The sequence below is a fragment of the Peromyscus californicus genome, unplaced genomic scaffold (genome assembly GCF_007827085.1).
Source record: "Peromyscus californicus insignis strain IS unplaced genomic scaffold, ASM782708v3 Scaffold_12__1_contigs__length_115047231, whole genome shotgun sequence".
In the NCBI taxonomy this organism is placed as follows: Eukaryota; Metazoa; Chordata; class Mammalia; order Rodentia; family Cricetidae; genus Peromyscus; species Peromyscus californicus.
This window is the reverse complement of record NW_026294413.1, coordinates 26720465-26747025: the sequence shown is the minus strand read 5'-3', so window position 1 is coordinate 26747025 and position 26561 is coordinate 26720465. Positions and strand designations below refer to the sequence as shown.

General features: G+C 40.5%; 1 protein-coding gene and 1 long non-coding RNA gene across 5 annotated transcripts in view; one reads left to right on the top strand and one right to left on the bottom strand.

Moving 5' to 3' along the window:
* Dach1 (dachshund family transcription factor 1) overlaps positions 1-5689 on the bottom strand; it is a 392321-nt gene extending 386632 nt beyond the window's left edge. The window contains exon 1 of one of the 2 annotated variants that reach the window (XM_052732605.1): positions 4119-5689. In XM_052732605.1, the coding sequence (XP_052588565.1) occupies positions 4119-4972 (854 nt within the window). In that variant the 5' untranslated portion in view covers positions 4973-5689. The remainder of the gene's footprint in view (positions 1-4118) is intronic. The other variant, XM_052732606.1, reaches the window with a different exon arrangement.
* Positions 3005-24987, top strand: LOC128107105 (uncharacterized). Of its 3 annotated transcripts, none has more exons than XR_008216961.1 (3): positions 3005-3566; positions 21381-21501; positions 22468-24971. It is a non-coding gene; the product is annotated as an uncharacterized LOC128107105 (long non-coding RNA). The 3 variants fall into 3 exon arrangements; XR_008216960.1 differs by lacking the exon at positions 3005-3566 and adding an exon at positions 5864-6182; XR_008216959.1 differs by lacking the exon at positions 3005-3566 and adding an exon at positions 6192-14570 and having other exon boundaries at positions 15746-21501; positions 22468-24987.
* The last annotated feature ends 1574 nt before the right edge of the window (positions 24988-26561 follow it).

Below are 26561 nucleotides of genomic sequence, written 5' to 3'. Positions count from 1 at the left end.
GGCACTTGGTTTTATAGGAACCATTAATCTACCATAACACAAGTCTTCAAAAGCATAGTTTCTTAATATGAAATAATTCTTGAATTTCTCTGTGCCAAGCGTCATGATTGTCTGTCAGAAGTGAGTGAATCTGGATTTGTATTAAAAGTCCCACATGAATGCAAAGCAGGCAACGAGGAAAATGTTAAATAAATACTGCCCCAGCTTTCTATCTTTATTAACACCCTGACAAGAAAAATAAAGCAAAGAACTAAGGGAAAATGTACTTCTTACACTAAAATTATATTTAGATATGACCCTGAAACATATAAGCCTTGGCACATCTTCCAATTTATGTTCACAGACAGTATCTACTTTAAAGATAAAAGAATACTCTTATGAATATATGTGTATACATGTAAAAGGTTGGATATATGGTAGTCTACTTAAGTTAAAAAAAACTCCATAAATCTCAGGCCACATAGACGCCGAGTCCTAGTCTGCTTTAAAAGACACAGAGACAAAAATCATCTTCTGGCAATAGGAAGAAAGTAAGCATTTCAGATAACATGATGCAAGAGCCACTTTTTATTACATGAATTCACAGAAAAATCGAACCTTAACTCAAATCTAAAAACAAGCAATTGACTGACACAAACAGACTTGACCATGTACATAATTACTTTTTTTGTTGTTGTTATTTAATGGTTAGCAGTTAATTAACTGACCTCTGTTGCAACAGCCAAGTTCAGACAACTAATGTTTAGTTTTAAAATAATAATTGGAGGAAACAGACCAAGGTCAGACTTTGCCTTTTAACAACTTTCAAACGCATTTCCTTACATTTTCTTTCATGTCTTGAGACTATGCTTTTTAGCTTTACTGTCTAGAAGGTGATAGTGCCTTTTTCATCTCCTAGTAGTAATGACAGATGGCCTCAACATTTACTCTGATTTTCATAGAGAGCATACTAATTCAATAGCCCCAAGCAAATTAAATCGACTTTAAGATTTGCTACTGTCCCTGAGTCACTCTCAAGGAGTTTATTAACATTTCTTTCCTTTGGCACCACTTTGGTTCCTAAAATTCCCTGAAATTTAAATATTGCTAAGAGTTCTCATTAGATATATACATCTTATAAGCTGTTGAGAGTACTAAGATTTGATATCACACAGAGAGAGAGAGAGAGAGAGAGAGAGAGAGAAAATGTATTTATATAGTTAATACATATGGGTAATTTTATTGCTTCTACATTTTCAATAATACATTGCAAATTTTCCTCTTGGTCTGTTAAATACCCAGGACAGAAAGAAACTGAGTGTAAAAGTCACTCTAGTCTAGATTCACAAAAACAAAATCTTCACACCAAAGCAAAAAACTGGATTTAAATGAAAAAAACATATTTAGTTTTTTTAAGTTCAAAATGCAAAGCATTCAGGCTATTGCTTTCAAAATAAAGAAATGAAAGGGTAATCCTAGTAATTACCATTAAAATAGTAATGTGCTCTGTGCAAATTGCATAGTTTGGTGAGAGACAGTTCAAATGCATGTTTCCCTTCCTTGACCTATGGCAGAGTTAGGAGAACCTCTGCAGGTATCTACTCAAACCTTCTCAGGTGAACTTGCAGAATTCCCATGTATTGAAGTTGAGCAGGCTCTTTAAGTTGACATAAAATAAAAATTTAGAAGTCAATCAGCACTTCCCGTGCTTAAGAATAACTTGAAGTAGGACTTTAAAACAATACATTTAGTCACAAAATATTAAGGCCAAGTGAAATATAATTAGGGTACAGATTAGTTATTTTTAAAGGGACAAACAATTCTACTGAGTTTGACTTATCTTTGGTCTTGCAACTTAAGACTCTAGAACCGTTGGGAGCCTCTGGGAAGGAAAAATGTAAGGAAGAAGAAGAGAGGGAGGAGAAGGAGGACCAAGAAGAGTAGGAGGGGGAAAGAAAGAAAAAAGAAAACTTAAAAAAATGGTAACTTTAAGACTATCCTCCAATTATATGATGAAAACTTCCATTTAAAGTCTTAGAATCATAACATCACACAGCCATTGTAAGGAATTCTCACTGTGTGCGTGTGTGTGCACATATGTAAAAGGTTCCAGCATCAGAAACACACAATGACGGTTGTGAGAAATGCAGACACCTCATCAATAAAGAGAAAAACAGCATCTCAATTTGTCACGGAGTCAATGTGGCAACAGAAGTATTCGAACTGACTTCTAATTTTGCCTTGCATTGTTCATAACTCAAGAACAATATTTTGCCTTACTGCTGATAGATTTTACGTCGGGGTTTGGACAAATATTTTGTCTTCTGGACAACCAAGAATGACAGTTATCTGACTAAATGGCGTTTAGTGATCAGCGTGCCCACCCGTGCCCACTGCCATCTGGCCATACACCAAATGCAGCAGGAGCGTGTGTGCGCGCGCATATGCGCCCTCAGGACGGACGGACGGACACACACACACACACACACACACACACACACACACACACACACACACACACAGAGTTGAAAGCAGAGGTCAAGACCTAGGCATCTTTAATTCTTAAAAGGAACGGTAACTAAATGCGGAAAAGAATTTTTAGCTGAGTCAGTTAAGTCGGGATGGAGTTCCAATCTTTTTCCGTTTCTTCCTAGGCCCTACAGAGGACGAATCTCTAAGAAGAAATAGCTGGTGCCTTTTGGCCCCTTTTTCCTTCAGGTTGCGACTATTGCGTTCTCAGCCTCCCGCTCCAGTTCCCGCAGCTCTGCTAAGAGCCCAGGCTTTCCTTCTCTCACTATTTAAGCTTGTTTTAAAGGTACCAAAGTTGTTTATGAATCTCTTCGCCCAGTTCACAAGTGTCTCCTTCAGATCTCTAACTTGCCCTACTCTCTTCCTCCCAGAACCTCTGAACTTCTTCCTCTGCAAGCAGCGGGCTGGATTATTTCTACCCCGAAACTGACAAGTTGCCCCACTCCCGCCCCCTCTCGGTAGATCCTCCCCCACTGAGCGTCCATTAGCATAAAACTGGTTGGGTCAGGGACTGTCCCAAGGCCTCCTCGGTGCTCGCACTTTATCAAGGAAAACTAGGAGGAAAGTATTCAAGCCCTTAGCATCCTAGGGCAAAAGGTACACCTGCTCTGTTCCTGAGCTATTAACCTCAGAAAAGAAAGAAGTAAGACGGGTAAATTGCACTTAGGAAAGAGCGCGAGCAAGTTCTCTTTCTTCCCCACCTCTCCAGTTCAGCTTCCAAGAGGCTGGGGCACCAGGTCACCGCCTAAAGAATATGTTTGTGTCCCCTCACGTCTGCCCCGGGGCAAACGTACTCCATTTTTTCCTTTCAACACACACACACACACACACACACACACACACACACACACACACGCACACACACACACATACACACACACAGATGGGATAGACACACAGGCGTGCATGAGCGCACACACACACACACACACACACACACACACACACACGCACGCACAGGTCCGCCCGCACAGAGACCCCTCCCCTACACAAGCTTCCCTCGGGGAACTCCCTGCGTGAACTCCCTTGGATCACCCCTGCTCTTCTCCCAGCCCCAGGTACTGTTTCCCTGATTACTTCCTGGCACCACTCTTGGCTGCCAGACTACCCTCTTTTCTTCCTAGAGTACCCCCTATCCCGGAGCGCATCCCCCAGCTTCCTAACCCTGCGGGCTTAGGGTCACGACCTCCCTCCTCCCCTTGAGGTGCCCAGAGGCTTCCGGAGGAACCTCGTCCCAGGAGTGCACACGCGGGCAGTAGTGCCCAGATAGGGTGCCAGCCGGTCGCCAGCACGCCCAGGAAGGGGCTGCGACTCCTGGGAAAGCGCCTTCCTCCTGCTCCCCTCTCTATGCATCCCAAGCTCAGAGGCAGCCCAGCCCGAAAGCCCTGGGGAGCATCCAGACGCCCCGGCTGGCACAGAGCAGTGCGGACTGGTCCAGGAGGTCGGGCGAAGGAGACTAGCCCCGGGGACCCAGAGGAGAGGGCCGCGCTCGTCCAGGCGCGTAGCTCGCGGACGCGTGGAGCGGGCGGCGCCGGGAAGGGAGTGAGGGAAGGGCGAGGAGGAGGGTGGGAGAGGACCGGGGCGACGGGAGGTTCCCCTCCGCTCTTTACCTGGCATTGGTGCAGTCATTGTAGAGAGTCTCGAAGTCCTTCCTGGAGATGAGTTTGCAGCGGTTCACTCCGGGCTGGATGGCCCCCAGTCCCCTCAGGATGCGAACCTGTTCCACATTGCACACCACCGGCGTGATCTCCAGCCGCTTCAGCTTGGTGTAGACGGTGTGCAAGCCCCCCACCAAGTGCTTCAGAAACAGGTCGAAAGCCTGGGGCAAGCAGATCAGCTCGCAGCCCTCCACCGTGAAGGAAGCCACTTTGGCCCCCCTCAGATCCACCATTTTGCACTCATTATTCTGGGGGGTGTTTTCCACTGGGGACGGGGTTGAGTACACAGGTTTCCCGGGGAGGGGGCCGCAGCTGCTGCTGCTACTGCTGCTGCTGCTGCTGCTACTGCTGCTGCTGCTACTGCTGCTGCTGCTGCTACTGCTGCTGCTGCTGCTGCTGCTGCCGCCGGTGCTCGCGGTGATGGGGGTGCTGGAGGCGCCGCCGCCGCCGCCGCCAGCGCTAATGCCGCCGCCGCCGCCGCTCCCGGCCGCCAGGCTGGGGTTGCAGTTGCTCCCGCCGCCGCCGCCGCCTCCGTTGCCGCCGCTGCCACCGCCGCCTCCGCTGCCGCCGCCGCCGCCACCAGGAGAGGTGACTGTGGCCGCCACCGAAGAAGAAGCAGAAGAGGAGATGGGCTCCGGCCGGAACAGAGTTGGCCCAGAGGACGCCGGGGGTCCGATGGACGGAGCCGGAGACGAGGTCGCCGAGGAGGTGGAGGTGGTGGTGCCGGAGGAGGAAGCAGACGTGGAGATCGGGGGTTGAGGGGGGACCAGCTGGGTCGGAGGGATCAAAGCCGCCGGCACTGCCATGGTCACATATAAGGGGAAACAGAAGGAGGAGAAGCGAGGGGGAAAAGTTGCCACACACACCCCCCAGAGGGGAAGGGGGAGAAAGAGGGACAAGGATCGAGGGGGGCAGCGACCACAACCACTATCGGAAGGGACCCCGGGCTGGAGAGGAGAGAGAGAGAGAGGGAGAGAAGGGGAGAAAACGAGGTGAGGGTAAGAAAAGAGCGAGCGCTGGAGGGGCGAGCGCGAGAGGCGCTCGAGAGAGAAACGCACAAAAGTGTCCCGCAAGTCGAAATGCGAGTCCTCTCCCGGGGCTGGGATCGCGGGCTGCTCTGGAGGGGGGGTGGGTGGGTGGGTGGGGGACGGGGAGGGTCGGCTGGTGGTACGTGGGTCCCGCTCTAGCACAAAGTTAAGGATGAAGGTGAAAAGGAGGAGGGTTGAGGGACTTGGGTTCTCCCTGGCAAGTACATTGATCAAAGATTGAGAGGGGAATGACAGAGAGAAAATGAGCTGAAAGTGCAGGCTGCCGGCTGGACGAGTTGTTGTTGTCACACGGTGCAGAGGGGAGGAGCTCCGGATACTTGAAATACCCTTTGAAGCCGCGAAAACCTCACTCACTAGTATTAACCCAAATTATCCAACCAGGAACTCGGGAGCACAGACTCCGAGAGCGCGAGACGGAGGAGGGGAGGGGGGTAGGAAAGGAGGGAGGGTACAGGGAGAAAGAGTGGGAGGAAAGCCCTAGAAAAGCAGGGGCTCAAGAGTGGTGCTCCGAGGGAGGGACGGAGGGACGGAGGAAGGGAGGGAGGGAGGGAGGGAGGGAGGGAGGGAGGGAGGGAGGGAGGGAGGGAGGGAGGGAGGGAGGGAGGGAGGGAGGGAGGGAGGGAGGGAGGGAGGGAGGGAGAGAGAGAGAGAGAGAGAGAGAGAGAGAGAGAGAGAGAGAGAGAGATCTACTTCTCTCGCTTTGCTACCGTTACATCGCAAGCCTTCTACTCTTTGGCTTCCAGGAAGACTCCTAGCTTTCCCCCACACACCCCAAGAAAGGTTCTGAGCAATCGCCTGCCAACTGAAAGAGCCCCGGCTCAGCTGCCAGCTCACCTTCAGGGATTTAGGATAAAACAACCGCCCCCCCCCCACCCCGCCCTCGTGCGCGTTTGTGCAACGAGTTACAAAAGGAAACACATCCCCAGCTCATGACTGTGGAGCAATTATCATTGGAGGAAAATCACATGTAAGCAAAGTGTACTATCTTATGTATCTGATGCTTTTTCCTATATTAAAAATATTTATATAAAGATAGAGAGATTTCAGGATAGTTTTCAAGTTGCGAAGGAAAAAGTCGCTTAAGAATAATGGGATGCTCCTGATAGAATTCCTTATTTCCTAGTAGACTTGGAGATACATTCTTGTCATGAGATAGGTTAGGTGGCTTAAAACAACTTCCCTTTCACCCCCCCCCCAAAAAAAACAGGTCAGACATGTCTACTATACCTAGAAATTTCAAAGAGATCAGGCTTCCTTGAGGATTAGAAAGTGAAATACAAAAACACGCTGCTGTTTCTTACCCAAAACTCTAATTAATTCACCTGTATTGCACAGTAATCAACTGTTATCCTTTAGTACCCAAGGCTAGTCGCTAGCATGTTATTTAAGTAACACAATAATTATGGGGTTTCTGTCATATCTGGAAAGTACTGCTGTATTTTGGGAACGTCTTTTTGGGTTTGTCAGTGAGAATGTGTTTGTAAATAATGAGAACAGAAACTAAGCTTCCTGGCTGTCTTGTAAAGACAGAAGGGGTGGTTGTGCTTTTGAGCTGAGTGAGAGCTTGCCCTTTTCCTCCTCTGTCTTCTCTAACTTGTTGCATGAAGGTATTTATTCGAGGATATTTGACCAGTGTATGATCTGAGCATAGGTCATGTCTCTGTGTTGCTTGTATCTCTAGGAATCTGGAATAGTTAGGCTTTGAACCTGGCTACCCACTTTCAGAGATTTTCTAAGATGTGAAACAAGGAACTAGCATTTGGCAGATTTAAAAAAAAAAAAAAAAAACTATTAGAGCAGACTCAGTTTTGAGAAATTTTATGATGGAATTTTTGTCATTTGGGTGTTGAAATTATTATCACTTTTCTTTTTATCATTTTTAACCGGTTGAAGTTGTTTAGTGTCAGATGGTACAGGAACCCTCTAAAAAGAAATATGACACCATTGACTTACTCTTTAATACTAAACTTTGGGGGGGCAAAATAGTTGAATTGGGAGGCTTTCTTAAAGTTTAAGAATTCAGAAAATTATTGCATAAAAGTTTATAAACTTCTACAAAGATAGGTGAAGTGTCCACAGCTGTTTGTTCTAGTTAACCAGTGTACTTTTACATACTGAAATATTTATTAATTTTTTCATTCACCAAACCTACTCTTAACTAAAAGTAAGGATTCAATATATATCACAAATATCAAAATATAGTTTAGAAAGATTACCATTTTTCAAAATGTCAAATTACTGTATTAATGAAACGTAACACTGCAAAAAGTGTTAAACTCTAAAAGAAAAAAAACTAATTTATTTTTGAATGTCATTCTTAACTTTAATAAACTCCAATGTGCTTTTAAAATGCTAAATTATGTAGTGTTTCCAGTCCTAGCCCTACAGATAGAAAAGGGGAATTAAATGCCCAAAGCCTGAACTTACAATTCTCATTCTTACATTTCCTCAAACTCTCACTCATCCAAAATCTGCCACACTCTAGAGCCACAAACAGGAAGCAATGATGCAGACCAAGCCATAATCCCACCCTGCTTCAGCCAACTTCAAATATTCTGTAGAGAAACGTGTGCTCGGAGCACATGCTTCTCTTAGAAGTGAGGCTTGGGAACATATTCCTCTACCTATATGGTACTCGTCCCCTCCCCCCACCCTAGGTTCCTAAACCTTTTCAGGGAGCCACCACTTGCTCCTTAGATCAAACAATAGGGTTAGACAAGTCAAATGTTGCAAAATAAAATATCCCGGAAAGAAAGCCCCGGAAAAAAGCATGTTCTTTTCATCTTTTTCTTTCCTACTTTTGGAGATACTCTTTCCTGTGATGAAGAAGGCAAACCGTATTTAACACAGCACACAGATCAACTTAGGAAAGGTTTCAAATTCTCACTGCAGCGCATCTTGAGCATTGAGAGCTTTTGTCTTGTTTATTGTTTTACATGTCTTGTTATTTAAGGGACTCTTCGTCCATCTCATCTTTCCTAACCTTCATTCAATTTGCATAAGCAAAACTCAAAGTACTGTAACTGATATTAGAAAATTCTCCCTGTGTTTTGTGAAGACGTATTGTGCTGAAATCAATAAGACTGTTTAAAATTCAAAGACCTGCAAATCGTTCTGTTTGTCCTTTGATAGGGCCTGTGCTGATTAAAATGCTACCAAGAAAGCTTAATTGCTGCACTAATTAAGAAGTCTTTAATTTCTTTCCTAGGATATCGTTTGAAGCTTAGCTTGTACAGTTCAGGGAAGGTATTTTCTTCCCTCCTTCTGCCCTCTCTGGCCCCTCCCCTTCTCTCCCCTCCCCCTCCTTCCCCCATTTGAGGAAACCGGTAAGAATGGGAACTAATAAAAAGAATGGTCTCATCATCTCTTACTTAACAAAAATCGGCACAGGATACAGAGTTCAGCGCAGTATGAAATGCAGTTTTGAGAAGAGCTGTAAGCTTTGCAGGAGACAGTGAGAAAATACAAAGTAGCTGTGGCAGCTAAAGTCTCGGTGATTACCTGAATGACAACAGGCACTTTAGTGATGATGAGGGCATCCTATTTGGTTAAAAGGCTCAGTGGCGAATAGGGACACATAAAAACATACTTTCACAACCTGTGGTTTCAAAAGGGAAGAATAAATGTGTAAAAAAGATGGACTTGTAGTTGGGAATTGGTAAGTATCATTTTATTTGAGTATAAAAGGGTATATCTGTGGGGATTTATTTTTGACCCTCTTTTATAACTCAGGGAGGCACAGAACTGTATTACATCTATTCCGTTCTTTTCTATTGATATGTTGTCTTCAGGGATTTCTCAAGTGGGGAAACTGACTAAATGATTTCACAAAGCTTTCTCTGTAATCAATAGTCATTTTTTTTAGATTTATTCATGTTGCATTATAATTCTGGTAAATGACTGCAAAGAAGAGATTATAAGAAAGATACAAATATTGACAGATTTAGGATAAGTCATGTCTTCAGTTTCTTATGGCAACTGGTACAGTGTTTTTTAAAATTGAAAATCAATTATTTCTAACAAAATAAGAAAATATAGAGTAACTCAAAGACAACGTATATCTGAATACATTCCTTTAATATCTCACAATGTTCGGAAAGCTTTGCATTTATTGCTTTTTTATGGTATTTCTAAATGAAAGAGAAGCAATGTAGGCATATATGAAAAGGCATACACCAGGAGGGCAGCATGAAAGGTGCTTCATTATAATTTGATTCTTTCAATTTTTCGCAAGGTCCATTAGAAGCATGTATGTTAGAAATTACAAATGTATGCTATAGATCTATACTGGATTCCTTACAGAGGCAGGACAAGGAGAAAACCTGCTTAATAGATTCCAAGGCAGATTTACCATTCCAAGCACGACGTCACTCTAATTATGTTTACTCTAATTGAAAGCAAGGTTTTTTTGGAATCTGAAATTACTTTCAGATTTTTTTTTTTAAAATAATGCAAGTGGATCAAATGTTGATCACAAGCATTTCAATCTTTCAAAATGTATTGGAAAATTAAATGAAAAGTAGAGTTTGGTACAAACAATGCCCCAGGGCAAAAAACAACTAACACTAGATTTTCCAGTCCAGCCATAACACAAATCAATTGGAGCACACTTCTATGGCCAGACTGCCAGATTGTTATGACTGCTAATTCACTCAATCAAAGAGTGCATTAGCACACCCGGCACAAACAGCTTTAACAATGGAGTGCGTTTCTCAACAATCCTAAGATACACCACAATGGCTAAGTAAAGGAGACCATTTTTACATCTGTGTATTTACTAATGGACCAGTTTCCTTAATAGAAATAATAAAAAAAGAAGATAAACTTCAGCCATGGGTTTATTAAAGAGCTATCAGAGTTTGGCAAATCTAGAAAGATACCAGAGTACCAGTAGTTCACTGACTTTGTTAAATGTTTCTCAGGAGAGAGTCCAAAATTGATGTTTGCATTTCAGTAGTAAATCATTGAAGATGGAGAAATTATGCCAAGTAACTCTCTCAAGCCTTTTTAACTCAGACACACAGCCTTGCCAATCAGCCCCTCAAAAAACCTTCACTACCTGAAGCACAAACTTCCGAACTTTTACAGTTTCACTCTTTTTCCTCCCCATTTTCATCACTCTGCCTGACTTTTGGTGGCTTTCATATCCCTAGTCTCCCTTTCTGTTCAAATTCTCTGCCTCTGCTTAAGAACCAGGAATGGGATTCTTATCTTACTGTGGCACTCTCTAATGAAAAGCAGACAATTTGCTGGTGAATTACCCAAAAGACAGAAGGTGGGAAGCTGAATAGAATTATACCCTGTGACTTTACGTACCGATTTTGATACTTAATGATGAAATGGTTAAAATGATTATAAATAGCACTTGCTATTTTATTAACTACAGGGAAATGCAGACTTAGTCCACAAGCTTCTTGAATGGACATGGTAATCATCTGTTTGCATTAGTGTAGATCCAATTCCAAATAATTCATTAGGAGAACACCATTCCTCCCTTGCTCCTTTTAAGCCCTTTCTGCTTGTTCAGAATAAAGGTCCCAAGTGTTAGAAACTACTTTTCTGGCTATGCAGCAGGCAATAAGAAATGTCCACACTCAGGTGTGGGAAGAGATGGCAGTGGCAAGAAGAAAAGCAAATGAACAAAAAATCATCGTGCAATTTTTTTTTCAGCTTCTAAACTGCATCACTCCCAGGGTAACTAGTCAATTCTTTGTGATGAATTAGTTATACTTTCCTGTAAGTACCCTCTTCCAGGTAAGTGTCCTCTATTCCATCTGTAGGGTGGTATGAAAGGCTACCCAGCCAAATAATTCTTACAATAGCAAGCACAGTAAGATCATTGTACAGCTGAATGGAAGCAGCAACAACAATAATATAAATTCAGCTTATTTTTCTCCACCTCTTAAGTCAGGCCATCATCCTGAAAATAATGTAGGCTGGACTATATGAAGTTCAGACAAACAGATATTTAAATCCCTCCTTTCCCACTAGATATTGGGCCTTTAATCGTACCTTTTCATATATGTTTTCTAATTGTTGGGCTTTTTTCTCCTTAAATAAACAAGATCTGTATTATGGGATGTAAATTACTTAAAAGATAAGTAGTTAGGAATATTATGAGAAGAGAACATTTTATCTACTATAGTGCAAAGATAAACTTAATATTGAGGCATAAATTATAGTATACTTTTATCACAATAGAAGAAAATTGCTTGACTGTGTAAGTTTCTTTTTTTAGTCGTTTTACTTTATTTTCTTAGCCTTTTTTCCCCTTTTGGTGGCTTTATGAAATCAAAGAAGGGGTTGTCAACCAACAGATAGCCTATAAAATTGTTTTATTTCAAGACAGGACTTCCAAGGATTTCTAAAAAGAATAAACTGTTTATTTATTTATTACTTTTCAGAACAAAGAGATGTTTTAAAAGTTGAAAGGACAACAATTGCTACCTCCTGGAAGCCTGATCTTGTATGTCAAGTTTCAGCCCAGAGCAAATTTTTACAACAAGTTATAAACCCCTGTAACAGAGGGTTTATTATAATGGAAGTGCTGACACAATCTTAACTATAGTGTTGTAAACGGCTATGCTATAATATCCATTAAGCAGAAAGAAAAATAAGCTGGCTGATCAATAATTTATACAAAGAGTACCAACTGCAGACATAATAACTGTAATGTTTGCAAAGCAATCTCTCTGCTCTCCAGGCTTAACAGTGAACTCAAACTAGCAACGCTGTTAATTTCCAACTCCTACAGATAAGAATACAAACAAATTACTTAAAATTATATTTTGCTCAACATTTAGCATGCCTCAATGGGATAAAATAAAATTTAATTATGATGCAACTTGTGCCGGATGCAAGGCTGCTTTGTTTTCCAGCACATTTTATTATGAGAAGACGTTCATTTGGAACATCAATTATGGGGAAATAGTATGTTTCAATGAGTTTACTTGGGTCAGTCAGGTTCATCTAAGAGTTATTCAGACATGGAAACTGATTGACAATGCTTAACTTCAAAGAAAGTTCGAGTTTAGAGAGGCACAAGCTGAAACACAATACTGCATGCCCTGATCCAAGTTAACTGTCAGTAAAAACACACCTTGCCATTAGAGTTAATGGGGAAAAAAGTCATTGGTTTGGAAATGTGGTCATCATTAGTAGCCAGTGAATGTGGGAGTGCTTTTTCAATGGCATGCCTTGTTTTTTTGTGGGAACATTGTGTGACATTTCTACCTATTAGACCTGAACCACTGAATGTGAGCATTGTTTTCATTTCTATAAAATTAATTTGTCTATATTTTTGTTGACATCAGTATATATCTAGTAATTGCTTCTTAAAGTATCTGAATATGGACATGTTATGTTGATGACTTCATTTTTAATGGGCGGCTTTTAAGACAGAAGTACCTTTGACAGGAATTTGAAAAGTTAAATAGGAGAATTCACAATTCCAAACTGTTCCAGATACACCACTGGAAGTAGGAACAGACTGAAGGTTCTTGAGGCTCACATCCCTGCTAGTCTTTTTCCCTGTTCATTTCCTGGTGGTGGAATTAAAGGGTAGGGGGGATGTGGAGCCCAACAGAATGAAGAGACTTTGCTATCAAAGCTGTAAAATGGTGTATTACCCTGTGAGCAACTGCGCTTGGAAAGGAACCAGTAATTTATATGAGAAATGTTTAAGATTGCCTGCTCACCCAGTGATCCATGCCAGGTCAGTTTCAGTAATGCTAGAAAACAAAAGGAGGTGCAGATCACTGGAAAAGAGACACCTTCCTTGCCTTAAGAGCTTGTGAAGGGAAGCACTAAAATGTCCTTTTCTCAAATGAACTGATCATTACCATTTAAAATCCTGAGGGCTATGAGACTGGGGAGGGGAGAAATAATTTTTCTTTTGATTTAGCAGGGCTCTGAAATGCTGGCATTAAGGGGGAGGCATTTTGTTGTGATTGTATCATGGTCCTATGCTTCAGTAAAGATTAAATCTTGAAATTGAGGATATATTTTGAAACAATGAAATGGGGGGGAAAGGTGGGCACAATGGCTCTCTGAATTCATTTGGCCACTTTAAACTTAGACACTAACTGCCCTAAAAAATTACCAGTACAAATAGTAATGAAACTTTCTAATAACGTCTTTGCCAGACTCTGTGAATAGATTTTTCTCAGACCAACTCCTCACCCCTTTAATTTTCATGAGGAATATGAGACATTGCCAGGGTGGTGAGGTAGGAATGGACATCTTCTGAGACCCCTTTGCTTCTAGTACAGGTCTAAGTATACCAGAGGCCCCCTCTTTGTTAAATGGACACATGTTTCCTTACATGCCTAAATTAATTTTAGTTTTTAGCTTTATTTCATCTTTATGTCTAAACATGTATATTCCTCATGTAATTCAGATCTATCATTTCCTCTCTGGTTCAAAATTCAGCATATCTCAGAATCCTTGCTGGCTTTACAGCTGGTTTTCTCCTACCATGAGCTCCAGGGATTGAACTCATATTGTTAGGCTTGCAGGCCAAGTTCCTCCCCCAAAGGAGCTAGCCAGCTAAGCTGCCATTGTTGCTTCATATCTGCATTATAGCGATTTTCCCCTGGTATTCTGACAGGGAAAACGATTATTTGACATTTTTTTTTTTTTTTTTTTTTTTTTTTTTTTTTTTTTTTTGGTTTTTCGAGACAGGGTTTCTCTGTGTAGCTTTGCGCCTTTCCTGGAACTCGCTTTGGAGACCAGGCTGGCCTCGAACTCACAGAGATCCGCCTGGCTCTGCCTCCCGAGTGCTGGGATTAAAGGCGTGCGCCACCACCGCCCGGCTTATTTTACATTTTTACACTTACTGATATGCTTCATTTCAGGGGGTCTTAGCCAAGTTTACTCATGGTAGATATCTAGTACAGTGCTAAGAACTTGAGTATTGCTCAATAAATGTCACCTGGGTAATTAAAACAGCGTTTTCCATGTGTTGCCTTCCATCTCCTTAGCCACCAAATGACACAAACTGCTTGTTCTTGATATCATGCATGGTCTCATCCAGACTGGACACACCAGAAACAAATGCTTATCCAGTTCTCTTGTCCTCTACAAGTAATCTGGGAAAAAAAAATCTTAAAGTAAAATGTGGAGATACTTTGATACCCAAGCTGGGTATCAAAGATCTGAAAAATAGAATCTTAGGCCAGTAAGCAGGACTTCCTAGGATCCGTGCAGAAAGAACTGTCTTTTCTATGTCATCAGAAAAGAGTCTTCACGAAGACTGAAAACAGGAGTTCATCCTGCTGTCACCTGAGACCATGGGGTAGATTCTTGGGTGCAACTTTACCTCCCAGACGTGAGCACACAAAGGGTATATGCAAAGGTTTGTGAAGTGTTTACTTTGAAGTCACTCTCATTTTAATGTGCACAGCCATCTGCTCCACAAAGCACACTCAGCTTTGCATGCTGTGTGTTGCTTGCTGAGAATGCAAAGAATAGAAGGGTTTCATCCTGACCATCCTTTCATATACAGTATCTGCTGTGTCGTTGCTGTAACAGGATAGAGAGTTTGCGTGAGGATAGCATAGAACGTTATTCAGTCAGGACTGCAGACACTGAGCTGCTGTTCCCACAATGACCATGCTATAGACCACATGTGGTCCAGAGCTCTTGGCCTTCACGATTAGGAGCAATTTCTGAAATATTCTCCAAAGGATTCTGTAGACAACCCTCTCAGTATGTGTGCATCAGATCCATCTTCATACAGGACCCCTAATCATCTGAAAGAAGAAATTGTCGAGGAGCAATCTAGGAGAATATCCCCTTATTGTCACATCTAGCTGAGTTGTAAGCTAAGGATTGATTATGCAGTGAAGTAATCACTGACCGTCACTCCCCCCAATATCTCCAAAGGAGACCTTTATCGAGGAAGCAGAGATAAAAAAGTTTTCATTTTTCATTTCAGTGTAAAGATAATAGAAAAGTAAAAGACCACATAGTTGGACCCACCTTACTATTTTTCTGTATGTTTCAAGCCTACATGGATCCCCAGTGCCTGCTTAGAGGTTAAGCACTCATGAGATACAATCCAGCATCACTGGAATGGATGACCTCTCCTGCCCTAAAAGACAACTTTTGGAATCTTGAAAAAAACATTTAACAAAAGTTTGATTGGTGGCAAAATCCCTAGTAGTTCTTGAAAATGTTTTGTCATTCCCGGCTTCCTTTGGTTAGGATACAGCACAGTCCCCCACCAAACACACCCCCATAAAAGTTACCTGTTGATGTGCTCTGTAAAATTGGGCCTTAAAGGAGCAGCATGTGGTGTGCACACTTAGCTTTCCTGTAGCCTTTCACTAGTCCTAATCTGCTTTTCCTTGGGGAGCTATCTAGACTCTTTCTCCAATTTTTCATCCTGATTTAAAGGAAGATCACTTTCTTTCAGCAGATGATTTAGGGAACACTCGCAGCTATTCCTAATAGAGCCATAGCAAGCCCTCCTGCTGTCCCATTTAAATTGTCTGAACTGCTTGGCTTTTTCATTTACTCTCCCTTTAGAGGGAAGCTGCAAAGTAAGGGAGACTTGAATGGCCTGTGTCTTCAAAGAAGTCTTGAGCTCCGGATACATAGTGCATGAAGTCACGGAACACCAGGGAATGTCAGCAAGGAGGCAGAACTGCAGGACAAGGGACATTCTAGGTATTCTCTTTTCAGCTGAGCAAGAGAATGGGTCACCTTCTCCAAGACACAATTTGACTGACTTGGAAATCTGTCTGATTACAGCATTAGGACAAACTTCAGCCTGTTGTAAACGATGAGTTCTTTTGTTTTTGTTTTTGTTTTTTTCATATGAGTGCATTGATGGACAAATTAGCCAAAGTCAGTATTAAAGAAGAAATCTACTTTCTAGCAGTTGCTGGTAAGAAATCCAAAGCTTTTGCTTAATACAACATTTTTTTAAAAGGAACTAGCAACAAACTGATTTTGGTAACTAGGGTGCGTTTACACTAACTTGTTTGTAGTGTATGTCAAGTCAAGGACAGAACAAACATACTCAAATACTCTAGTCCAGTATTAGCAACTGGACATTTCATTGGTTCTGAAAGTAAAATATTAACTTAAAATATAGAATTAACAATATATGATTGATGAGCTTTGTTGGAAATATGATGTGTTAGGTGGCATGTCTAACAAACGAGCAGTATTTCACTTGAAAATATAAAGAGAAAAATTAGATCTTCTTTTTTTATACCTTGCTACTCAAAAATAACTATCCTTAATATTTTGATTTTATTATCCAAAATAGTTTCCTAAAAGCTTTCACTATTTGTCAGATTTCCTAAGAAGCCACATAATCAGGAACTGTTAAGACCAATATACTAAAAATTATTTGTACATATTGGACTTCTATGTGTTATAATTAGCCGTCACACAATGCAAACCATTCTAAAATCAACATCAAACTACTGCTACACTTGACGCCCTTTTGATGTATATAGTGCTTACTTTGTGATGATACATTTTAAGGCAACATTTTCCGTGGAATGGTACTCTTGTTCTCACAGCAAAATGATCTTTTATTTTAACAGTATGATCTAAAATAAGATAATAAAATTTCACTTGATGATTCAGCTGTACACAAATGGCCTCAAGGAACTGTTTTATATATGTATACAAGCTCATGTGCCAATTTTTAGAATTCTTTAACATTTACTTAGAATTAGTCTATGATTACTGTGTTTTTGGTGGCTAAAAAACATATTTATTGTTCCTATCTAAGTAACTCTGTCCAAAAGCACTTACTAACCATAACAACACAACAAAGATTGGTTACGTCAACACTGTACTTTATCATTGGCCTTTGTTTTCTAATACAATGCTTTAAAAATATCCTCGGCTGTATAGAGGACATTGTTGCAAAAAGGCAGCTCAAAACTTGTCCTTCTCTTCTCTTTCATTGATCTGTTGCCTCTTAGGCAATATGAACAGCTGTCTCCAGCTCACCCACAAGCAAGCTGAACATAATAATAAGGTCATGTTAGTATCCTGTATCTAGCAATGATTGGACAGAGGATGCCAGCTCTTTTTCATTAAAGATAAGGTAACAAAGACACCCGAAACTGGGTCCTGAAAACAGACGAAATTGCTGCCTTAAAGGTTCTTGTTCTGGTACCCACTGAGAGTCTCTTTCACATGGGTTTCCACTAAGGTGAAGGTGCCCTCTGTAGGAGACTCCCAGTAAATGCTGCTGTTTTACATTTAGGTGACATCAGGCCCGTTTCCCCCCTCCCTTCCAGCTTACAAATAAATGAATAATCACAGAACTCTGCAAGAGCACAAGTTTAAATTCTATAAATCTAAACACGAAACACTATCGAGTCTAAAATCAGCTATGTAAATCTCGTGAATTTTCAAAGTAAGCAACTCTGAACACTGAGAAAGCTGCTCAGCACGTTATAATTTGCTATTTACTGGATATAATTGTGGAATGCAATAAGGTGGGTTTTGTAAATTCAGAGGTGTTGTGAGAAACAGAAAGACAGGATGTCCGGACATATCCCAGTGAACACTGTATCTACACAGAAGCAGCATCCACACACTGAAAGATACACACTGTCCAATAAATACACCTCCCCAAAAGGTCTCTTCTATTCTTACAAAGGTTACCATAATGCAGATTCATTATCAGTCCCACTGGGTAGTATATAGCTTGGTAAGAAATTGCTTTTGTTAGCATGCTCATGGAAAAAGATTAGCTATTTCATCAGATCTCTTGGGGCGATTTGAAAATTTGGGGATTCTCTCTGTAATTTAAAATGGAAGTTAAAGCCAATCTGAATAGACTAGGGAAAAATCTCACAAATTAAACCTCTCCATCTGGAAGTTTCTTCATCATTCACTGCGAAAATACAAAACTCAAGTGACATTTGTGCCAAGCAGTAGAGATTTCATCAGGGTTGATAAAATTGTATATATATATATATATATATATATATATATATATATCCAGGTTTAATAATTAGAGATTTTCTTTGCAAAAAAAACTTAAAAGTACTGTAGACTGCTTAGTGGTGTTTCAGACTTGATTTTGGTCTGTATTAACTTTGCATGTTATGTTCACCCCTGATGCATTTATGTCCATTTTTATGACTATGACTTGGGCCACTATGGAATGTATACATGAGAGTCTAGTCTTGTCTGTATTGGAAGTTAGGGTGTATTCAAGAAGACACAGAGGTGAAAGAGAGGGGAACAGTTGCCACTTTCTAGTATATAATTGAATTTATTCTGAACTATCAGCTCAAACATCCCTTTCTCTTTAAGTCTGTGTCTGCATGGTACCAGAACCAGGTTATCAACGGCACTATTTACAGAGTGGCTACTATTTATGTTGGGCGCTTCCTCTGGATTATTCACTTAATCCTCTTGAGAAAGATAATTATCCTTTTTTTTTCCTTTTTCATTCGTGTGTATGTGTGTGTGTGTGTGTGTGTGTGTGTGTGTGTGTGTGTGTGTTCTACTGTGTGAATGGACCTGTGTGTGGGGGTGTACAAAGAGAATTGAACTCGATTTGGAGAGTCTTCCTCTGTCGATAGCCACTTTGTTCTCTGAGGAAGGATTTCTCAGTTGGCTCCAGAGCACTGATAAGGCTAGTCTGGCTAGTCAGCTTTCCCTGGAGATCTACTGTGTCTGACTTCCAAGCACTGGGAATACGGGGAATGCAGGCAGGTCACATTGTCCATCCAGCATTTATTGGGTTCGGGGGATTCAAATTCAAGTTCCAACATTTACTATGTGTATAAATGTTCTAACTGCTGAGCCACCTTTCCCAACCTAGTTATCCAACACACACACACACACACACACACACACACACACACACACACAGAGAGAGAGAGAGAGAGAGAGAGAGAGAGAGAGAGAGAGAGAGAGAGAGAGAGACAGACAGACAGACAGACAGACAGACAGATAGACAGACAGACACAGAGACACAGAGACAGAGACACAGAGAGAAGAAAGTGGTACTTAGGAGGTTAAAACCTTTGCTTATCTACACCAGGATCTCTGTTCCTGTCCACTATGAAAGGCTCCCTTCTGATGTCACTTACTTTTCCACCTATCTGTCATTCACATAATCAAAGCAGTTGTGATCCTGTCTTTCTACCAGAGCTGTCTGCCGAATCCCCAGCCAGTACTAACTCAGCAATCTGCTATCCTACTGGATGACTGAACATTGCTAAAGACTCTCCCACAGTGATGCCTATTGATATCCTTCATTACTCATGACTCGGACTTGTAAGCCTTAAAATTTAAGCTAGTTTATCCAGAAAGGGGCCTGAATAAGCTCACATCATCATTTTAATGGAAGGTTAGGGCTCCAGTTAGTCTCAAGGGCGACTGAGACCAGAGATTCAGACACCCCATCAAATCAGCTCTGATCTCAGAAGACACACGTGTCAGGGTGTCTTCAGTTTCTCTGTCTGGATTATGCACAGCTAGATTTATGCTTCTAGCATCAGTCATGCTCAATTCTTTTAATTCCAGCACCAGAGATACACTGTGCTCTGCCTCCTTGATACTCAAGTTAGGAACCAAAGGGAAAGCACTCTCTGGGTTACCTTGAGACAAACGTTCATTTGTAGATGAAGAAACTAGACAAGAAGAATATCAAGTACTGAGTGCTGGTATTGAAGGCATGGGCCATCACTGCCCTCAGGTGCTGAGAATGAATGTGTGGGATGAGATGTAACATGCATGGAGTTTAAAACCTAGTGTGCATATGACCTAAAAAAGAGTTACCTTTCTCTTCCTCGGTTTATTTACTACAAAAAGAGACAGTAGGTGTATCTAATTTGCTGCATTCTCCTGATGGCTAAATGAGCTACTATGTGGAACTTAGAATAACAGTTCCCTCCTATTGTTAATAATAATTATATGGGGCTTTAGGATTGGTCCAGCTTGACTCAGAATCTCAAAGCTTCAATTCTATGGCCAATGGGGCAGAGTAATTTGAAGATTAGGTTTGAGGGATAGTCTTGACATCTAGGTCTCAGGAATTATTCAGGAGGGAAATGCTTTTACAGATGAAAGAATGAAGTATGCTACCAAGACAAATCAATGGATGTCTGTTATACAGAAATCAAAAGTGCTGGAGTGCAGACCAAGAATGAAGTCTGGTGAGAATACTGAGTGCCTGTGAGAAAAATTAAAAAAAATAAAAAACAAGAGTCTTGTGACCTCAGTTTCTTCAAATCACAGTACTGTTCTTGAAATGTGTCATCTCATGGGGATGTTGATGATCCTCTCAGGGGTAGCAGATACGAGTAAGTTTACTTCTGCTGTTATTCATATACCTCTACGGGTAAAAACATGTTCTGCAGTGTGTGACTTGTCCTTACGATTTTAGTCAGGTGATTGTTCTTAACCCTCAGAATATAAATTGTCCGATGCACTAAATAAAGTTGACTAATTGCGTGAGACTTAGTCCTCCTCATTTTTAGGCCCCTCTCTCCCAGATTTACACCACAAACTAGAGAGGCAAACAAAAAGTATACAACCTCCAATGTAAGTAGAGGGTTACTAAACAGTATTTTCCCTTCACGTTATCAATGAGGTCCATGTCTTTCTTCCTTCACTGATGATTCTATCCTGTCTTATATTTTTCACCATGTGTTTGTGTGTTTGTGATGTGCATGTTTACAAGCATACGTGTGTGTGTGTGTGTGTGTGTGTGTGTGTGTGAGAGAGAGAGAGAGAGAGAGAGAGAGAGAGAGACAGAGAGAGAGAGAGACAGAGAGAGAGAGAGAAAGAGACAGAGAGAGCGAAAGAGAGAGAGACAGAGAGACAGAGAGAGACAGAGAGAGAGAGAGAGACAGACAGAGAGAGAGAGAGAGAGAGAGAGAGAGAGAGAGAGAGAGAGAGAGAGAGAGAGAGAGAGAGTCTGTGTACACACACGAAATGTGGGTGGAGGATGGACACTGAGGTCAGGAATCTTCTATCGTTTTCCGCCATACTCATTGCGGCAGGTGCTCTCGGTTCAACCCAGAGCTTTCCGATACACCTACCCTAGCTAGCCAGCCTGTTCTGGGAATCACTTGTTTCTACATTTGGAGCTCTGGAATTCTGTTTGGCTCTAGGGACAGGCCCCATGCATGTGCAACAAGCATTCTAACCACCACGCCATCTCCCACAGCCTTCTCAGAGATAACTCTACAACTTCAAGTGTGAGGTATACATCCTCAAGTCTGCATTCTGTATTGACTCTCCCATCAGAAGAGGAACGTTAAGATCCTCAGGTCCCTGCCGTTTCCTGTGTGAGTGTTTTCAGTCTCTCAGTTGACCCCTTCTCCTTTAAGTCTACCATTTTGTTAATAGATAGTGTGATAATCCACATCTATGTTTTTTCCTTGTCTACTTATTCTATTATTATTTACCGAGAACTAATCCGCTATCTTATGAAATCTATTGAAATTATTGTCAAGAATTCTTATTCTTAGATTATTCATTTAAATTTTTGATTAGTCTTTGTTTTTTATCTTAGTTAGAGAATAGTGAAAAGGGGTAAATACACATATAACAAGCATTTGTTTCTTCATTTGATTCAATTTGGATAAATCTGAAGCATGTATAATTAAGAGGGACTTAAATGACCAAACATACTGCCTTAGCTATGCTTGTATAAAAATGCAACTCAGAACTTAATGACAGAATCTCTACTTCATTTAGTTCGTTTTTTTGTTTTGTCTTTTGTGATACTGAGGATTGAACCAAGGACCTTGCATATGTTAAGCAGACACTTGACCCTTGTATTTTGCCGGATGAGGCAGGGGACCTAGACTGACTCCACTGCTCTGGATTAGCTTATGTAGGTCCTGTATTCTAAATGGCTTTGTTATTACCTACTAACCAGGAAACTGAAACCACAATTGGGCTGAGCTTTTACCAGGCAGTTGTGCTGGTTGTGAATAATTTGGGACGCATAAAATAGCAGATTAGTGGACGTAAGCAAAATCTTCATTAGGTGCTATGAACTTAATTAGTCTCTCCAAATTCACACATTGAAATTCAGACCTCTGGTATTACTGTATTAAGACGAAGGGGGTCTTAGTACGTAGTTAAGGTTAAACAAAACTGAAAGGATGACGTCTTAAGGTCTCTCCTCCTCTCTTTCCCTCACCTCTCATTCCCTCTCCACTTACCTTACTTGCCTCTCCATGCCTCCCATAAATTTTCTCTCTTGCTCTTCTCTCTTCTCTCTGCTTTTTTGGGTATACACCAAGGAAAAACAACATAAGAACAAAGAGAAGAAGGTCATCTATGAGGAAGAATGTAAGCTCTCACTGGAAACCCGATTATCAGACACCTTGTTCTTGGACTTTCCAGCTGTTAGAAGAGTGAGAAATAACTTTCTGTGGTTTAAAAGACCAGGTCTGTAGTACCATCTCACAGCAGCCTTAGCACATTAATGCACTAAGGCATATACCTAGGGGTGGTCATTTCGTGATACTAGGGTCTATATGTCAATTTTATGGGGTCAGAAGAAATTGATTTTCAAATTATTATATGAACTTATATTGCAATAGTTGTCCCACATCCTTTCTAACATCTGATATTACAACATTTTAAAATATTTCCTAATTAAGTAGTTATGAACTAGGACCCAACCACTGTTTTAATTTATATTTTATTATTAAGTTTACTGAGAATATTTCCATATGTATTTGCCCATTAGAATATTTTGCCTATGACAAATTTTAGCATTTGTGCTTTCATTTTGTTGTATGAATATAAGTAACAACTCAGATTTTATTATATTGTCCAATTCTCATCTCAAATTCACCATCGTATTGCCTCAGCCCTCTAACTGCTAGGATTAAAGACATATTCCACCATGTCTGGCAAAGTATAAATATTCCAAATGCTAATGTCTTGGCAGTTAAGAAATATATTCCCCCAGTCTGTGGCTTATGTTTTCATATTTTTTGTGATACATTTTGATGAATAGAAGTTCTTAATTTTAATGTAGTCCATTCTTAGTTTTCTTAATATCTCTTTTGGAGTCTTAGAAATGTCTCTGCTATAAGAACATATTATTTCCTAGGTTTAAAAAATTGTTTCATGTACTCATTTAAGCTTTCTGTACATTAGGAATTGAGAGATTGGAACATTAAAAGACTGAATTGAAAATTGAAGCAGAAATGAAGAGCTAGGAGGAGAAATGAATCAAAAGAGTAGAGACAAGAGATGTTAATAATTATACTACACAGGTATCTCCCATAACAAAGAATTATTCAGATGGAAACGTCACTAAACCTGAAACTAAGGCCTTTTTGGTAGTGTTTTTACAAAACCAACTTAGTTGGCATCTGAAGTACATCTTGGCTTCTAAAAAGGAAAGTACAATCTAGGGTTGTGAGTGTGACTGGTTTCTGTGTTCTGTGTACTTCTTTTTGCTAACCTTGTTAGTTTTTGTGGTACAAAACTTTCAGAATTTTACAGACTTTGACTACGTGATTTATCATTATTGAGAAAGCTGTGCTTAAATCTTCTGGTATGTAGATTAGTGTAGCACTCCCTATACTTCTGTCAGCTCTTGCTTTAAATAATTTGAGGTTATATTTTTAGGTGGCACAGAATTAGAATTCTTATGTCTTTCAAGTGAATTGAAGTGTTTATCATCTTTTAGAGACTATCATTTTTGCTAACACTAAGTATTAAAATGTTAAGTTTATTTTGTCTCATCTATTTTTAGAAACATTCTTGACATCCTGTTTTATTATGTATCTATTGATCTATCGTAAGCCTTACCCTATATTTCTTTTGTCTTATTAGTGCCACTGAATTTTAGGGTGTATCTTGTGAATAGCATGAGGTTCCATTTGCTTGGAATCCAGTTGGGTATTCTTCATGGCTTAAAAAGGTTATTTATTTCAACTACATATTTTTGTATTTCTATGTATCATCAACTATTATGATTTTATTGATACTGTATGTTTTATAGTTTGGTGTCTCTATAGTTTATATTACTTTACTTTGCCTATAACACTTACAACTTCTTTTAATCACCCCCTAACACTGCAATGAAGACCAAAAGGCATTTACTACTTCTATGATCCTTTCTACATTCCCAAACAGCTCAACTGAAGGGGCCTAGACTTAACTTTTTCCTCAATTAATGATTGCTTTCTTCATGTAAATCATTATAATTGATTCCTTAATCATTATTTCACACTGAAATTGGCTCACAATTGCCCTCTTCAATCCTATTCTACTTCGTACCTGTTATTTTGATGTTTACACCATTCATTAAGAGTTTCTTAAATTTTGGCAAAAGGTTGAGGTCAACATTGTGTTTTTTGGTCCCTTAATTCTGGGAGCAACAATATCTCCAAAGAGACTAGTTAACATGAAAGATTCTATACAACTGGCAAGATGCAGACATGAACTATGAGCATTGTTCTATATGTTTTATGATTTTTGTCCTTGTAAGTAAACAGTAAATGTGTGTATAGGTATATACAATAAATATTTTTGTATATGACGCACTTACAAACATCTACCCACTAATCTACTGAAATATTGTGAATCTATACATGTGAATTTATTTCTACTTTCAATAAAATAATAATTATAATCATTGTAAATGATTGATTTTCTTTCTGTTTCTCAAATAGTGAGAAAGCTAACTTCCAGCAATCTCAGTATATTTATTAACTGTCTAGTTCCTTGTGTGTGAGTAATATCCACATAAGCTGTAACGTCATTGCCCTTGACCATTGGCTGCCTCCTTGGTTCTGATACTGTCATTGCCTCCTCAGCTGACTGCCATCAGAGAGCCCAGTACCACCACCACCTCTGGACCACACTGCTCCTCTACCCTCTGATCTGCTGATCTCTGGAATTTTCTAAAATGCACCCCAAACCTCTGTCTTAAAGGAAATTGAAGCAATGAAAAGGAAAAAGAAAACGGCAGGATCCTTAAAATCGGAGGTGAAGTTTTCAGGATATTTAAATATTTAAATCAGGTTTCAATATCCCACTTCTATCACTGGCATTCTCATTTGCTTAATTATAAAAAAAAATCTTATTTCTTATCACTTAATTGATATGTTTATTTTTACTTAGTTTTTGGTTTTGCTGAGTCAGAGATAAGGTCTTGCCATGCCTTCCTTAGCTGGCCTGGAACTCATTAGGGCTTCCAGAGGTACACTTGCTTCTGCCTCTCGAGTGCTTGGATTAAAGGCCTGCACCAACATGCCTGGCTGCTAGTGAATACACTTATTTATTTAAACACACATACACTCATTTATTTGGAACTATATAAGAGAGGAGAAAGTAAGCTGAACTCTACCATACATGTAATAATTCTTTCCTCTCTGCTTTTTGTGTTTTCATTTGAAAATAATTTTTTCTATGATATAGTTTGATCTCACTTTCCCCTTCCTCAACACTTCCAAGGTCCTCTCCACCCACCCAACTCCATGCTCAACTCCTTTCTCTCTCTGTTTGGAAAACACACAGGCAAACAAGCAGATCAAACACACAAACAAAACACCCACATGCATACACACAAGCAACCACAAATAATAGGAACAACAAAACACACACACACAAAAAAAACACAAAACAATAGCAACATCAAAACCCCCACAAAGTATACTAAACAGGAAACCCTGATATACAGGCAGAAGTCCAATAAGACAAGACAGGCCCAAGTAAAGCAATATGAGACAAAATGCCTGCAAAACTCCTTTTAGACTCATTCTGGGTTAGTCATCAACTACTGGGCATTGGGCTTACCATGAAGTGGGGTTAATACACCCAGTGAGATTCCACTGGAGAAAACTAATTTTTCCTTTGCAATAGAGGTCAGTTGCAATTAGCTTCTTTGTTAGGGGTGGGATTTTGTGTCCACTTCTGCCTTTTCAGCCCTAGGACACCATCTGGCCTAAACCTATGAAGATTCTGCGCAGCCTGTCACAATCTCTGTGAGTTCATTTGTGCTTCAGTTTTGTTGTGTCTGAAAGACATTGTTTTCTTGGTGTCCTCCATGTTCTCTGGCTCTTAAAATCTTTCTGCCTCTTCTTCTGTATAGTTGCCTGAGCCCAGAGGGAGGGGATATGATGAAGACATCCTATTTAGGACTGAGTGTTCCAAGGTATCTCGTTCACTGCACATTGTTCTTCATTTCATATGGATACTTAATTTAATTTAATTTAATTTAATTTAATTTATTTATTTAGGTTTTTCGAGACAGGGTTTCTCTGTGTAGTTTTGGTGCCTGTCCTGGATCTCGCGCTGTAGACCAGGCTGGCCCCAAACTCACAGAGATCCGCCTGGCTCTGCCTCCTGAGTGCTGGGATTAAAAGCGTGT